A 17,436-nucleotide genomic window follows, 5' to 3' on the forward strand; every position below is an offset into this window, starting at 1 on the left:
CAGCCCTTCTGCCTAATTTTAGCTAGGTCTTGTAGTGGCAGTATGCCTTGATTCCTGATTAGCCACTCTGTTCACCTATGTATCATTTTCAAACTTAAAACAATAAGCTTGATATGACTCATCAATATCATTAAAAAAATACTGTAAAGTGTGTATCGGTCCAGCACTGAACACCGAGGGGCACCACTAATAACATTTAATCCAAGAAGAGCATTTCCCATTTATAACGACCCTCTGTCTTCTGCCACTCAACCATCACTTTGTCCACAGCAGTAACTTGATCCTAATGCGATACTGCTCCAATCTGTATAGCAGTCTTTCGAGTGGAACAGTGTCAAAACTATACTGAAATCTAATTAAATGATGTAAAAATATTTTTTTTCGCTCTAGTTCTTTTGTTACTGTGCCATGGTAGCTAATCAGATTAGTGAGACAGATCACCCCCCCCCACGCCGCTTATGAAATCCATGCTGTGATTTTCGTATAATTCAATTCCTGTTAAGACGATTTTAACCACTGACTCCATTATTTTTCGTGGAACAGAAGTCAAGGTTACAGGTCTATAATTGTGAACAGGAGAGACATTTGCACACCTCCAATCTATAGGAACCTTCCATGGATGCTCTCATAATTACTGCCAAGGGTTTGCAATCTACTTTTTGCTCCTTTTTTTTTTTTTTTTTTTTTTTTTTTAATATAACTGCTTAGCTAATGGGGTACAATTATCCTGCCTTCATCCAAAATCTCCTGGGCTTCTGCAATTTGCTCTAGAGTGGTAGAAATTCTCAGCTAACTTGGGCGCTAGTCTCCGCCACCTTCTTTAATGCGCCGGTACCATCCGAAAATTGCAGTTTTTTTTTCAAACACCTGTCTCCGTCTCTGTAGCACCAATACCAATGAAACTAATCGATTACAAAACGTTGCTCAATCTTTAAATTCTTCATTATACAGCTCAAAAAACTGTTCACACTTACAAAGTGCAAAGTGTGTTAGTTGTCCGACAGCACCAGGGGTTTCCTCCATCTTCGCGTTATGTACTCTGTGTAGCATAGAACTCTGTGTAGGCCAGAGATTTAAAAAGTGTGTGGGGCGAGGATGGATGTGTAGCTTGTTATTGTTATTTGGTTTTTAGGAACATTAGCAACTAAGGCCATATTGCTCCGGGATATGCGGTGGTCATTCCCTGACCTTTCCGCATCTTCCGTATTTGATGGTGACGGGCTCGAATCCCGGTCTAATCAAGAAGCGCGTGCTACGCACTGCTGCTCCTTCCCACCTGGCTACGAAGGCGCCGAAGGATGTGTAGCGTTGTGTACCGTTGTTCTTCTGACCATTTAGCCGTTGGGCCCCACCGTTACCGCACTTGGCCCCGGGGAGGCAGGTCAGGTACCCAGTAGATTTTATTTTGTACCCACCCACCAAGTTTCCGAAGATTTCAGTGGCAAGGGCATATGTAAAAAGAAAAAAAGGCGGGGGAGGGGTAAACACTAGAATATAAAAGGCCGAGAGAGGTTTATGTAAGTGCGGTTTAAATTTGGACGTTATTATTTTTATAAATTGTGTGGGGCGTACACTGGCGAGTTAGACAGAATAGGGGGAGACTGATAGAGAAGGCAACCCCTGGAAGTCCCTACCCTACCCCTACCCCTCTTAGAAGTTCTGAAACGTTTAACTGAAACACCCTGTATAAATCCGATAAACTCAAAACGCAAACATACAGAAAAATTCCTACATTTTCATTCCCACCAACACAAAAAAAAAAAAAAAAAAAAAAAACAGTACTATACAACCAAATCTACAATGCGATTAAATACAATCATTCACAGGAAGATCTGACTACAGAACTACTATACCTAACAAAAACCTTTATAGCTAGAAAATACCCCAAATAGTTAATTCAAGAAACCATAGTAGCTGTAAAAGAAAAAAATTAGTAATCCTCGCATTGATAACATTAGTACTGATCATACACAAAATACAATAGTCACACTTCCGTATCATAGCCAATTTGCACATTAGCTCCGGAATATTTTTAGATTTTTTCATCATATAATGATGAAACTATAACTGATTTTTTCATCATACAATAAACTAAGTACTTTTTTCAGCAAATACAGAGAAACATATATACAAGACATAAACAATATAATATACCTTATAAAATGCCAATCTGGCTGTAACGCATGCTACATAGGTAGCACCACCATAAAATATGGAACTTTCAGAACAGCCAACACCGAGAGCATACTATCATTATAATAGTTTCAAATCAGGCCAACCAGGAACTGAACTCAGTCAGCACGTACTCTTTTTAATCATGGTCCATTAATAGATAACGCAATTACACGAATTAAACTTAAAATATATTCCAGTATGAAGCCCTAGCTATAAAATGGTTCCGCCAAAATAGATCATAAGAAATTTTAAACACTAAATTACCCACGAATCTATCACCAATATGGCAGCTCACACGAATCAAATTTCCACGTGTTTAACGTGATGCATCCTGGGTACCACGATACTATAAATCAACACGTACAGCTCTTGTCATTCATTAACTGATGACGACATCAAAAGCTTCTCGTCCAGCTTTTGGTTTTTCAACACGCGCATCTTCTTCATATAATTTTATAAATGACAACCAGGAAAAAGGTGGCGCACTCCCTCTTCCAAGAGACATTTATTATTAACTGAAGTGCAACATTGACAAATGCGGTGTTACACTCAGGGCAGTGGAGAATGAAAGAGAGCCGGGGGTGTTTGTGTAGTCACATATTTCAATTATATTAATAATCAATTAATATAATTGAAAACTTTTACTCTCTTTACTTTCCTTTATGTAAATTTAACCCTAGCCAATACGGGTCTAGAGGTGAGTACTAAGATAATTCTCAGCTTTGCTAAGAATCTTAATAGATAATCAACAGTACTTCAAGCTTTCAGCCGTAAAATTAGTCATAATCTTCTGATGAAGACACGTTAAAATTCCAACTCTGGAAAGTAATAATTTAATTTATGTTTTCTATCATCGTAGAGATTTTGTTTTATCATATATTTAATTACTTCGATGAGACTAAGTAATCTTATTTTTTATTATTAAATGATTTGAAATTAAAACTGCACTACTCCTACTACTTTATTGACTATTCAGTAGTGAAATATCTATGGTTCGACCTTAAATAAATAATGCTTTAATAATTTGTGGCACATCAAGGTAACAATATTACTTACTGGTAAACATGATTCGTTAAATATTAATGATTGTTCCACAGAATATCCTATAAGAACAACGCTACGGCTTTAAATTTAATTTTATTATTTATTTTTCAGGATGAAACAGAGAATACTCTGATGCTGGACGTTTGGTTTATTCTGGTAAGTGTTGGAAAATATTCTATTAAGCTATTTTAATTATGAATAATAAATTACCATATATTTTCATTCTCTCTTTACCTCTCACGCACAGTACAATATATATAGTGCTAGGCGATCCCGTCTAAAACGTCTTACTCCTAAAAAAAAGTCACTAAAATTTACAAAATCAGCAATTGCATCAAATTTTTCCGTGTGAAAATTTACTGAAAGTCCACCTGGCGAAATAATGACGCTAAAGAGGAGGGAAGGAGATAAGCTCTTTGTTCGGTTCTAAATAATCGTAACAAAGACAAATTCCACGTTGACTTAAAATAAATTTCAGATAGCTGAAAAATGGGGCATTTTTGAAAGTCGATGAAATAAAGCTAGCTAGATATTCAGAAGAAATCATTTGTAGTGGGTACTGTAGAATAACAAATTTCACGGATATAATCAATGGAAGACATGCGTAGTGAAACTGTGGTATATCAATCACTGCAGTGTCAAACTTGAGGTCACTTTAGATACCTAACTCTGTTTCATGATATCATTCAGGTAATAACATAGCGTTATTTAATGAGCTAACTATATACTAGCTTGTACACTGAAAGGACAGAATTTATGGAATACCTAGTTCCTGGGCACCGCGACGCTGTCACCCCTTTCGCTAGTGGACGAACTAGTGAGCTTGGCAGGTATACTGCACAACTGCATTCACATAGACGGTAATTCAATGTCAGTATGGATAAACGTCGTGAGTTAACCGAATTTGAAAGAGGGATAATAGTGGGTTTTCAACCCATGCGTCGGGCACCCACTATCATCCCTCTTACAAATGCACTCTATGTGGAGATGGTATAAAATTTATTGCACTATGACATTCCCGTAAGAAAGGCACCTGGGGTAGATAGGATATATCCAGTTATATTAAAGCAGGCAGCAAAGTAAGTAAGCAAACCCTTAGACATAATTATGAGAGCATCCTTGGACTCAGGGGAAGTCCCCACAGACTGGAGATGTGCAAATGTGTCCCCAATTCACAAAGGGGGAGCAAAGGGTGACACGAGTAATTACAGACCTGTTATTTTGATTTATGTTGCTGGGAAAATAAGGGAGACACTGGTTAAAGAAGCATTGCAGGATCATGTAGACAAGACAGCAGTAATAATTCAGACCCAGCATGGGTTTGTTAAAGGGAAGTCTTGTCTGACCAATCTGATTGGATATTATGTGGTTACAAAGCAACTGGTTGCAAAAAAAAAAAAAATTATATCATATACTTGGATTTCAGGAAAGCTTTTGATACTGTTGCACATGGAAGATTACTGTACAAGTTGAAGCAGTATGGCATTAAGGGCAAGTTGCTGTGATGTATAAAGGGATGGTTGAGTGGGAGAAGACAGAGTGGTAATCAATGGACACTGCTCTTCGTGGATTAATATTATTTGTGGTGTCCCCCAGGGGTCCGTGTTGGGAACAAGCTTTTGACACTGTTGCGCATGGAAGACTATTGTACAAATTGGAGCAGAATGGTATTAAGGGTAAGTTGCTACAATGGATAAAAGGATGGTTAAGTGCGAGAAGACAGTGGGTGGTAATCAATGGGTGCTGCTCTTCTTGGACTAATGTTATTAGTGGAGCCCCACAGGGTTCGGTGTTAGGTCCACCTTTGTTTTGTATCTTTATCAATGATATTGATGAAGGTATATCAGGCTTAATGTCGAAGTTTGCAGATGATACAAAGGTTGGTAGGGTTGTTAATGACAGTAATGGCAGTGTGCTACTGCAACAGGATCTAGATAATTTGGGCAGATGGGCTTAAGAAGTGGCAACTGAAGTTTAACCTTGACAAATGCAAAGTACTGCATATGGGTAGAAGTAACCCCAGAGAAACGTACCAACTATGTGGTACTACACTTAAGGTGGTAGAAAATGAAAAAGACCTGGGAGTAATTGTGCAGGCTGATATGAAGTTCTCTGAGCAATGCAGACAGGCTGCCAGGGCAGGTCATGGGGTTTTGTCAATGATATATAGGAATTTTGCTAGCAGGGAAAAGGAGGTGATTATCCCTCTGTATAAGGCAATGGTCAGGCCACGCCTTGAGTACTGCGTACAGGTCTGGAGGCCTCATTTTAGGAAGGATATAGATTTACTTGAGCGTGTACAGAGAAGGGCAAGAAGATTGGTGAGGGGAATCAAGGGATCCTCTTACCAAGAGAGGCTTAAGTTCTGCAAATTGCAGTGGCTGGAGACTAGCCACCTGCGCGGTGATCTGATTGAGGTATATAAGGCCTTGAATGGGTTGAGCACGCTGAATTCTGATGGGATCCTTCCACTTGTTCAGATTACGAACCTAAGGGGGCATAAATTCAAATTAAGAAAAGACAGATGTAGAATAGATGTGCGGAAATTTGCCTTTAGCCAGCGGGTGGTTAATTGCTGGAACAAACTTCCATCTGTCGTTGTGGAAGTTGATAGGTTGAATAAATTTAAGGAGGAACTGGACAGGCATTTGGAGGGAATGGTGTGATTTTTTTTTTTTTTTTTTTGGCTGATGCTGCATAAGCTCATACATTTGCTTTCTTGCATCACATGCCACTACTACTACTACTACATTGCTATTTTCTGTATTTATCAATGATATTGATAAAAGTATATCAGGCTTAATGTCCAAGTTTGCAGAGAATACGAAGGTTTGTAGAGTTGTTAATGACGGTATGCTGCAACAACAGGATCTAGAAAAGTTGGGCAGATGGGCTGAGAAGTGGTAACTGAAGTGCAACATTGACAAATGCGGTGTTACACTCAGGGCAGTGGAGAATGAAAGAGAGCCGGGGGTGTTTGTGTAGTCACATATGAATTTTTTTTTATGAAAACCCAAAACACGAGAGAAATCAGAACCTATAGTACTTAGTACCGTGCTTGGGTTGGAGGTTGAAAAGACGAAAGAAGATATTTATTTACATTAGACTTGACCTTCTGTAGACTGCAATTTTCAGGAAATACGTGTGAAGGAAGGTTGTTCCGGAAAACGGCAGTTGAATAAATAAACGAGGAAGATGAAAAGTTGGTTCTGTGAGTTTCAAGCTGGACAGTAAATGGATGTTGGTTGGTGGAAGCACGTATTCGGAGTGTTTTGAAAGAGAGAGAGAGGGAATTATAGAAACCAATTCAGGAGAACAGTGCCCATGGAAGTATCTGTAGAAGATGCATGCAGCGGAAACAGTACGTCTATGAGAGAGTGGAGAGAGTCTGTTACAGAGGAGTCATTAATTCACCTAACTGCCCTCTTCTGAATGGAATCTAGAAGCCTGAGAGAGAGCTTTTCGGGGGCACTGCCCCAGATGTGGGAACAATATTCCATGGCAGGGCGAATTTGCGATTTATACAGAGTGAGCAGCTGTTTGGAAGAAAAGTAACGCCGAGAGCGAAAGAGAAAGCCAAGTTTTTTAGATGCAGAGGAAGCAATATTTGTAATGGGCTTGTGCCAAGAGAGATTTGAAGTTAGGGTAATCCCCAAAAGAGATATATAATTTTGCCTAGAAATCGGAGTGTCACCAAATATAAGCATAGGAGCAGAAGAATCCTTTTTACAAGATATAAGACAAGACTGAGTTTTAGAAGGATTGAAATCAACTAAGTTGTCTATGCCCCACTGGAGAATTACCTGGAGATCGGCATTTAAGCAATTGGTAGCGGATATTCGAGAAGTTGAAGCTGATTGAGCAGGGCAAGGTTTTTCAAAATGGAAAGTGGAATGCAATGTGCTATTATCGGCAGCTTTTCGGGGAGAAAGCTTTTCGGGGGCACCGCCCCAGATGTGGGAACAATATTCCATGGCAGGGCGAATTTGCGATTTATACAGAGTGAGCAGCTGTTTGGAAGAAAAGTAACGCCGAGAGCGAAAGAGAAAACCAAGTTTTTTAGATGCAGAGGAAGCAATATTTGTAATGGGCTTGTGCCAAGAGAGATTTGAAGTTAGGGTAATCCCCAAAAGAGATATATAATTTTGCCTAGAAATCGGAGTGTCACCAAATATAAGCATAGGAGCAGAAGAATCCTTTTTACAAGATATAAGACAAGACTGAGTTTTAGAAGGATTGAAATCAACTAAGTTGTCTATGCCCCACTGGAGAATTACCTGGAGATCGGCATTTAAGCAATTGGTAGCGGATATTCGAGAAGTTGAAGCTGATTGAGCAGGGCAAGGTTTTTCAAAATGGAAAGTGGAATGCAATGTGCTATTATCGGCAAAACTATGGACAGGATTTCCAGTCAATGGAAGAAGGTCATTAATATAAAAGAGAAAAGAGTGGGGGAAAAGAACTGAACCTTGGGGGAACACCAGCATTAGTGGAGAAGTCAGAACACAGAGGGCCATCTACCATACTCACTCAGTGAGCGATCAGAGAGAAAACTGGATAACCAATTACAAAAAACAGTTGGCAAACCATAAGCTGGAAGCTTGTTTAGAAGACCTTTATGCCAAAGACGATCGAAAGCCTTTGAGATGTCAAGAGCAACTGCTTGTGTTTCACCAAACATTTCCATTGAATTTGTCCATAAATGGGTAACATAAGCCAGAATATCACCAGTGGATCGACACTAACGGAATCCATACTGGCAATCGTTGATTAGACGGAAGGTTTCTCTAGGTGGTTTGAAAGTTGGCGGTTAATTGATTTCTCCATTACTTTAGAAAGAGTAGAAGTAATTGAAATGGGACGATAATTTAATGGGAGGGACTTGTCATCCTTCTTAGGAACTGGCTATATATAAGCAAATTTCCAAGCAGAAGGAAAAACCCCTATGGAATAAGAAAGTGAAAAAAGGTGGCAAAAAACGGGAACACAGATTCTGAGAACAAGTGGAGAAATACCATCAGGACCTCGAGCTTTCTTAGCATCAAGATTCGTCAAAATCCTTCTGACATTCTTTTGATGGAAGACCACAGGAGGCATTGAATGGAGCGTGTTGGGAATGGTGGGAGGTGTTTTACCAAGATCATTAATACAAGAGTTGGAAGAAAAATGGGATGCTAGCAGGTCCGCTTTATCCTTGACTGAAGTGACAACAGAACCAGCTGGTTTTGACAGAGGTGGGAGCAGAGATGGGCAAAAGTTGTGGCCCATAGCTTTGGCTTGATTTGATTTGATTTTGGTAGTTGGTGGCGCATCGGCTTCTGTGGCCAGATTGCACCTCCCAAGGTTTTTGCAGTACTTTGATCCAAGCCCGAGGCGGGAATCGAACCCGCGACCTTTGGGTTGCCGGGCAGGTACTTTACCCACTCGGCTAGCCCGGTCGGCATAGCTTTGGCAAGAGACCAGAATGCTAGGCTACCATTAGGGCAAAAAAGCAAGGTTTCTATTCTTAGCCTGTTCAAAATCTAGTTTGGACTGATTAATGACCGCTTTACAATTGTTGCGAACTTTGGTGTAGCCAGAAAATGAAACTGAAGAATTGGAAACAAGCCAATTACGATATGTAACGTTCTTCTCTTAAACAGCCTTAGCACATTTATTGGAAAACCAAGGTTTAGATAAAAGACAAGATTTTAAAGTGGAGTGGGGAATAAAGGATTCCATTCCTGCAAGAATAATTTCACTGACACGATCTGAGCAAACGTTGACCTCAGAAGTTTTGAAACAGTAATCCGACCAAGGAAAACAAGAAAAGAAATCTGGCAGGTCATCCCATTCTGCATTCTTGTAATGCTAAACAATACGAGGTTGGGAACAGCCTTGAGATAAAGGCTCCATTGGAGAAGAGACAATAACCACGTTTTGATCTGAGGTACCTAAAGGACCACTCATTTCCACCGTGTACTTGTAAGGGTTGTTTGTGAGAAAAAGATCAAGAGTGTTGGCTGTATGGTTGGGATTGTCCGCTATTCTTGTAGGTAAATGAACAATCTGTGCAACGTCATTAGAAGTTGCAAAACCTCAGCATCTCGACCTAGCTGGAGTTGTGAACATTAAAATCACCAAAGAAAATTACCTCACTGTTAGGAAAGTTGTACTGGAGAAAGTCAAAGAGCTCCAAGTGATTAGTGGAGTTGGGAGAACGGTAGAGACAACAGATGAATTTGACACAATAAGATAGAGATATTTTAAGCCAGAGAAGAACGAAAAGAGGAGATTCCAAATTACCAAGTCTTTGACAGGGAATATCGGAACGGACGTATGCACAAGTACCACCTTTCAGGCGAAAGGAATCATACAGCGAATAATTTGGGCAACTGAGATGAGCAGTAGTTGAATCAAATGATAACTGAGGTTCTGTGAGAAAAAAGTACATGGGGTTTGGCAGATTGCAAGTGGAAATGGACATAGTTGAGATTAGAATTGAGACCACGTATATTTGTGAAATGAATTAGGAAGTGTTTGGGAGGTTTAGATCTTTTCGCAGATAAGCTTACTCTAGTAGTTTGACAATTCATGGTGTACATTCAGTAGTAAGGAAAAGTGGGGGGGGGGGACATGCTGTATGAAGTAATGAAATTTTTGGATATGGTGTACAACTGGTAAGAATGTACCCAGATCCTTGACATAACGTGGCCTCGACAATGCTCCCCGCGTACACACTACTCGGACTCCCTCCAGTCACTATCTGGCAGAGTAGAGGTAGCAAAATTATAAACTAGCTGATCCGGAAGCCTCTAAAGAGTTACCAATAGGTTCGGTCCGGTCCGGTGTACTAACTAGCGGCCGGCCAGCGAACACCGTTTTAGAGCTGTACCCTTGAAATGTAAGGATCTAGCCATGATGTTCGTCATAACCTCAAAAGTCATCAGTCATACTGCATGATGGAAGAGATGGGGAAGGGATTGACCGGAACTTAGCTCTGGAGACTAAACATGGATTCCACCACTTCAAGCCTCCAATAAGACAAGTGGTGGTATTGCACCGGTTGATGAGAGTCATCTACCACCTATTGCCTGGTAACACAGAGGGGCGCCATTCCTCCATGTGGTGTGGGCGCCATACCTCGACCTCTGCTTACGTTGGTTCATACTTGGGTGGTCACCCAGTGTGCTTGTGCATGGAGGTTATACCCAGGATTACTAACAGTCCCAGTCCCAACATCATGGAGTCTTGTGAATGATATACAGGAATTTTGCGGTCAGGAATAAGGAAGTGGTTATCCCCTTGTATAAGGAATGGTCAGGCCACACCTTGAGTACAGGACTGGAACCCTCATTTTAGGAAAGGTGTAGAGTTGCTAGAACGAGTACAGAGAAGAGCAACATGGCTAGTAAGGGGAAAAAAGGGGTGCTCTTACAAGAAAGGCTTCAGTTCTGCAAACTGCAACATCTGGAGACTAGGCACCTGCGAGGCGATATGATTGACGTGTATAAGGGCTTGAATGGATTGAGCAGGCTCAAGGCTGATGGGATTCTGCCTCTTGCTCAGATTACAAACCTGAGAGGACATAGTTTTAAACTGAGGAAAGACAGTTTTTTTTTTTTTTTTTTTGTTAGCGCATCGGCTTCCGTGGCCATATTGCACCTCCCAAGGTTTTTGCATTTTCTACTCTGATCCAAGCCCGAGGCGGGATTCGAACCCACGACCTTCGGGTTGCCAGGAAGGCACTTTACCCACCCGGCTAGCCCGGTCGGCAAAGACAGTTGTAGATCTGCTGAAATTTGTCTTTAGCCAGTGGGTTTGATAGGTGGAACAAACTTCCATCTGTTGTTGTGGAAGTTGTTAGCTTGAATAAGTTCAAGGCAGAACTGGACAGGCATTCGGAGCGAATGGATCAGTGAAGTGGGAAGGAATTTTTTTTTTTTTTTTGGCTGATGGTATAAGTTTGCTTTCTTGCATCGTGTGCCTCTACTAATGCTAAATACTTGTGAAACGCTTTCGTGAACTAGTGGATCAATGCCTCGCCTTGTGACTGCCGTTATCCGGGTGTAAGGTGGGCTTACCCGTTACTAGGTCGGTATCCCATTATTTCTGTCCACTCAGTGTATTACCGGGTTGTTATAAAAATAACTTTCCCTATTTAGGAGACTCTAGTGTCAAAACAGTTAGAGATAACGATGTGAAAATCGGTGGAATGTCATTTAGGGTATGGGGAAGCGATTTGAAAAAAAAAAAAAAAAAAAAAAGGTTCAAATTTCCGCCACCAGGGAAGAAATTAGCACTGTAAACATGAGATGGAATACTTAACTTAGGATTAGCTTTTAATATTAGAACTTAGAAATCTACAGATATTGTTCTGTGCTTTCCTTCACTTGATATGACATTCTGAAAACAGAGGACTGCGTGCGACACAGTTTCGCGTAGCATCTCATTGGGGATGTTGGCTACATGCTGTTTAATGCTTGCTTTCAAATCGACAAGCGTCTGTATACCGCCAAGGTAAACTCTGTCTTTCTGGTATCCCCATAGCCAGAAATCACATGGATTGAGATCTCCTGATCGGGCTGGCCAGAACTGCGGAAAGTCTCTAGAAATGACGCAATCATTTCCGAATGTTGAACAGAGCAGTTCCTTCACTTGTCGACCAACGTGGGGAGGGGCACAATCTTGCATGAACACTACGGTCTCCATGCACTGCCTTTCTTGCAGAGCGGGAATAATGTGATCTCTTAGAAGAGCGCAGTACTGTGCACTAGTTACCGTACACCAGGGGTGGCCAACAAGTCGATCGCGGCTTTAATTTCCGTCGATCACGTCACGACGAATTTTAAATATATATAAACATAGATTAGTCAAAATTAAATATTATTATTATGTTCCCCACTGCATACGCTTATTACAAATCCGTTGAACCACGTGACTACTCTTGTTGCCGCGCAGCCGCTAGGCTTGTCCATTGAAAATTCTCGCAGTTACGTTCTGGAGAGCATGTATGTGTATGTATGTGTCGAATTCTTTAGCTTACTTAATATTAATAACTGGACAGTACTTATACGTTAATTTAATAACCTTTGATTTAAAATGAATACTACGAAAAAGATTAAACGTGTCATTTTCAACAAGAGTGGGAACTAGAATTCTTTTTGAAATGGTAAAAGAAAAATGTTGTTTGATTTGCATTGTTTCCATGGCCATAGCCAAAAAAGGAAATTTAGAAGGCACTTCAACGCCCTCCATGCTGAATACCAATCAGATTTTCCGCCTAATAGTGACCTTAGAAAAAATAAATTAAAATAACGTAAATCCAGATTATTAGAGCAATAAATTTCTTCATGACACCTAATTTACAATCTAAAGCAGTAACTGTAGCATAATTTAAAGTGAATCTTCTTGCGAAAAAATGCAAACCATTTTCTGATGGCCAATTCATCAAAGACGCATTTTTAGAAATCACAGATTCTCTTTCTGAAAATTTTAAGAACGAAAGTGAAATTAAAAGTGCTCTTCAAGATTTGCAATTATCTAGAAATACTGTGGTGCGACGCATCGAAAAAATGAGTAAAAATGTGGGCGGACAATTGCGTGCTCATATTGCAAATTGTGTCCTTTTCTGGATGAATCTACAGACGTCAGAGATACAGCTCAATTGTGCGTTTTTATTCGTATGGTTTTGGATGAGTCCCATGAGAAAAGAACTGCTGGGTATGGTTTCGTTAAAAGAAAGAATTAGAGGTCTTGATAACGCATTCAAAAATTTTATTGAAAAAATTAAATTACCACTATTTTTAGCTCGTATTAATAATAAACGACGGAATTAAAGCAATGACGGGCATCTTTTGGCACAATGCCATAAATCCTAATGGATTCATGGCATTCAAAGCCAAAAGGACGATGAATTCCCAAATTTTGTGAGTTGCCACAGTATCATCCAACAAGTGTTAGCTAGCAAAAAGATTAAATACTAAAAGTGTAATGAACACAGCTTTCAAAATCGAGAATTCCATCATAGGATTATCTCTTCAAAGGAGACTTTTTAAAATGCAACTCGATGAAAATGAACCAGATGTGATATTACACACAGATGTGACGTGGCTGAGGCGGAGTAATTTCATAGAGATTTTGAAATTTGCTGAATGAAATTTTAAAAAAAAATGTTCATCAAAGGGGAGATGATTATCAGCAGCTACAAGATATACGAAGTGGTTGTGTGATCTGGCTTTTTTGGCAGATTTTACTAGTAAATTAAGTGATCGGAATTTGGAATAACAACGAAAAAATAAAAATGTGGGTGACATGATTAGTAGTATTTCTGCATATAAATATCAATTTTTGGCAATGGCTAAGGATCATAAAGAAAAAAAATTCTATCATTTTGCAAAAATGCAAGATTATTTACAAAAATATCCTGGTTTTGAATTCAATAGTGAGAAATATGTTTCTGAAATTGAGAAAGTTGTGGATGATGTTGAAACAACTAAAGACATTGTTCAATATATTTGATACGAAACTTAGATACGAAACAAATTGCAGAAAAAAATCCCTGAGATTTTTAAAATGGAGAAAATAGTACTTGAAAATGAAATTATTACATTGCGAAACGATAAATCCTAAAAGCCAGATCATAAGAAAAAGACTTTTGGAATATGTTTGTCGAGAAAAGCACCCAAATGTAAAAAAATGCTGTGAACTTTTAAATTCCCGTTTTGGTTCCACATATCTATGTGAATCGGCCTTATCGTATTTGAAACAAACAAAGACGAAGAATCGTGTACTCTTACGGACTTGCATACAGAAGATTCTTTATGGTCCGCCTTATCACAGTATATTACCGATTTTGAAAGCTTGGCAGATGACATGACGACTAAAACTTCACATAAATTAAAAATTTAAATACGTATGAATTAAAGTAAGAATTCTGAATTGTATTTAATTTTAAAATTTATAAACATTTTTCAATATGTGTTGATTAATTTTTTTCACCCACGTGCAATGAAATTCTTGAGATGTAGATCGCGGCACATTATGAAGAAAAAAAAGTAGATCGCATCACGAATTAAGTTGGCCACCCCTACCGTACACCTTACGGGGCCACGAGGTGTAGAATCTTCAAAGAAAAATGGTCTGGTTATAAACTCTGCTGTGAATCCACACCATACTGTAACGCATCGACTTTGTAGTAGTCTTTCAAGCACAGCAGATGGACGAGAAGTTCCCCATATTCGGCAGTTTTGTGCATTTACAGCCCCATGAAGAGTGAAATGTGTCTCATCAGACCACAAGATCATTCGAGCCCATGTGTCGTCAAGTTCCGTACGAGCTAGAAATTGTAGAGCAAAGTCTATTCTTTTTTGCCGATCACAAGACTTTACTTCTTGCATAAGATTTAATTCCCGTATAATTTAATTAGTATTATAATTATAATTTAATTTCAGTTCTTGCATAAGATTTAGTTCCCGTATAAGATTCACTACGTGAATCTTATACGGTAACCATCGTAAAATTATTCGAAGCACTTAACGTACAGTAGACCAAAAAGAACGTTCAAGTCTCTTGAAATACCTCTGACACTACTGACTGGTAGTGTTTCGCTTGTTTCTTAAATAAGTGTTTCTTACTTGGAGGCCACCGCAATCGCCACTTCATCCACTACCTCCGTTCCGATACGTGGTCATCCCCTGCCTGGAATTACACCTAACTCCACGGTCGCTTCAAATTTCTCTATTAGTTTTAGAAGCCCCACTGACGTCAAAGGTCCTTTAAACAAACCTTTAAGTTTCCGATATCACGTAGTGCTGCATTGGCGTTACTATTATTCTGGTAGAACAGTTCTACTAAAAGAGCACGTTCCTTTTTAGTAAGAACCATAATGGTTAGTTGGCAGAACCATTTAGTTCTGCCAACTAAAAGGATGCTTTTATCTAACAGGATGTCATTTGCATAAGCAGCGTGTCTTGAAGTAAATTGACAATTTTTACATATGTGCAGCGCCGTTTTTCCCCATGGTGGCAGAAATTTGAACTAATTTTTTACCCCTACAAATCGTTTCCCCATACCCAAAATGACTCACCGATTTTCACAGCGCTAACTCTAACCGTTTTGACACTAGGGTCTCCTGAATAGGGAAACTTATTTTATAACCACCCGGTTGTTGTTTGTTTGTTTTTAGGAGCATTAGCAACTAAGGACATATTGCTCCAGGGATATGCGCTGGTAATTCCCTGACCTTTCCGCATCCTCCGTATTTGGTGGTCACGGGCTCGAACCCCGGTCTAATCAAGAAGCGTGTGCTACGCACTGCCACTCCTGGCTACGAAGGCGCCATATCCACCCGGTATATGGGTATGTATACACTCAATATGTATATATGTGTATGTAAGTACTGAATTTAGAATATGAATATAAGCGAGGTTAATATAACCAAACTATAATCGCTACCCTATGATACTGCTCTTTAAATGAATCACAGTTTCGGATTTTTAGACAAGGGGACATGGGAGTGGATATTCCTTCCCAGCACGTCTTGCTGTTAGTGAATTCGAACAAAATATAAAAGGAAACGTAAAATAAATATGTCTGTTTAATTTATCATATACCTGTATATCTATTAATAGCAGACCGCGATTCAAGCCCCTGACTGCTAAAAACGGTCGATCTGACAACCTGTACTGGTCAAGCGTCGCAAATTATGGTCTATTTCCATCAACATGACTTGTTGAGGAGGCATCCTGCAGTGAGTTGACAATGACTTCAGATTTATTTATTATTTTATTTAAATATATCTATTATAAGACATTCCTCACAAAGTCATTCACTACAATACAAAACGACTGGTAAGAATTTTGCTCAGCATCAGTTATTCTATCTTCCAATTTTTGTGAAGTTAACATCTACTTAACCAGTGGTCCAATAAATAAGCCACTTCTCAACTTTGAAAACAGACTCTATATGCCTGGAGGTGTCCTCTGAATTCAATATTTTAACAACCAGTTCGACTACCCCTGGCTTGATAAGCAGTGGTGGAGTAAGACTGTTTCTTGGAACCGAGGGCTACGTTGGGCGCGTCAGACTGCAACTCAATTCTGGTAAGCCGTTCTCTTCTCCTGCAATGGTGATCTACTGCCCTGCTGTCATAGAACAGAGAAAGCACTGGAACTTGGTGAAACCACTTTGCACACCCAGAAAAAAACCCCAGCACCTTTAAGTCTCCACAGACATTTCATTTATACTCTTGGGTTGGAAGAGGATACTAACATCTTCCAACCCAAGGATGTTTTCACATAAAACATCTTTCGTGCGTACAGGCTACACACGTTTTAATTTTTTATCATTGTTATTTGGGTAGAACTGTATTATGTTTATTATTCTCATACAAGGCAGAATAATAAAGGTTCAAACTGTTTCAACGAAATTTCAATTTCTATGGACAGATGAAATTTCGGTGTTTATGAATGATATTGATGATGGGATATCAAGTTTAATGTCCAAGTTTGCAGATGATACAAAGGTTGGTAGGGTTGTTAAGGACACTACTGACGCTATGCTGCTGCAACAGGATCTGGAAAGGTTGAACAGATGGGCTGAGAGGTGGCAAATGAAGTTTAACATTGACAAATGTAAAGTACTACATATGGGAAACAGTAACCCCAGAGCAACGTATCAACTCTGCGGTACTACACTGACAGTGGTGGAGAATGAAAAGGACCTGGGGGTAATTGTGCAGGCAGATATGAAGTTCTCTGAGCAGTGCAGACGAGCTGCAAGAGTAGCTCATGGTGTCTTGTCAATGATATACAGGAATTTTTCTAGCAGGGATAAGGAGGTGATTATTCCCTTGTATAAGGCAATGGTTAGGCCACATCTTGAGTACTGTATACAGGTCTGGAGGCCTCATTTCAAGAAGGATGTAGAGCTGCTGGAACGGGTACAGAGAAGGGCAACAAGATTAGTGAATGGAACAAAGAGTTGCTCTTACGAAGAAAGGCTTAAGGTTTGCAAATTACAGTCTGGAGACTAGGCACCGGCGAGGTGATCTGATAGAGGTGTATAAGGCTTTGAATGGTTTGAGCATGCTCAATGCCAATGGGATTCTTCATCTTGCTCAGAATAATCACCTCAGAGGGCATAAATTCAAATTGAGGAAGGACGGATGTCGGATAGATGTGCGGAAATTTGCCTTTGGCCAGCGGGTGGTTGGTTGGTGGAACCGACTTCCATCAC

At 39.7% G+C, this 17,436-nt stretch overlaps 1 protein-coding gene across 1 annotated transcript in view; it reads left to right on the forward strand.

Moving 5' to 3' along the window:
* The window catches only part of LOC150089246 (neuronal acetylcholine receptor subunit non-alpha-3-like), a 63,832-nt gene that overhangs the window by 20,575 nt on the left and 25,821 nt on the right, over positions 1-17,436 (forward strand). The window contains exon 3 of the mRNA XM_090390401.1: positions 3,331-3,375. Within this exon, the coding sequence (XP_090246527.1) occupies positions 3,331-3,375 (45 nt within the window). The remainder of the gene's footprint in view (positions 1-3,330; positions 3,376-17,436) is intronic.

The sequence above is a fragment of the Mastigoproctus giganteus genome, chromosome 2, assembly GCF_048544385.1.
Source record: "Mastigoproctus giganteus isolate SK-2022 chromosome 2, ASM4854438v1, whole genome shotgun sequence".
NCBI classification, from domain to species: Eukaryota; Metazoa; Arthropoda; class Arachnida; order Uropygi; family Thelyphonidae; genus Mastigoproctus; species Mastigoproctus giganteus.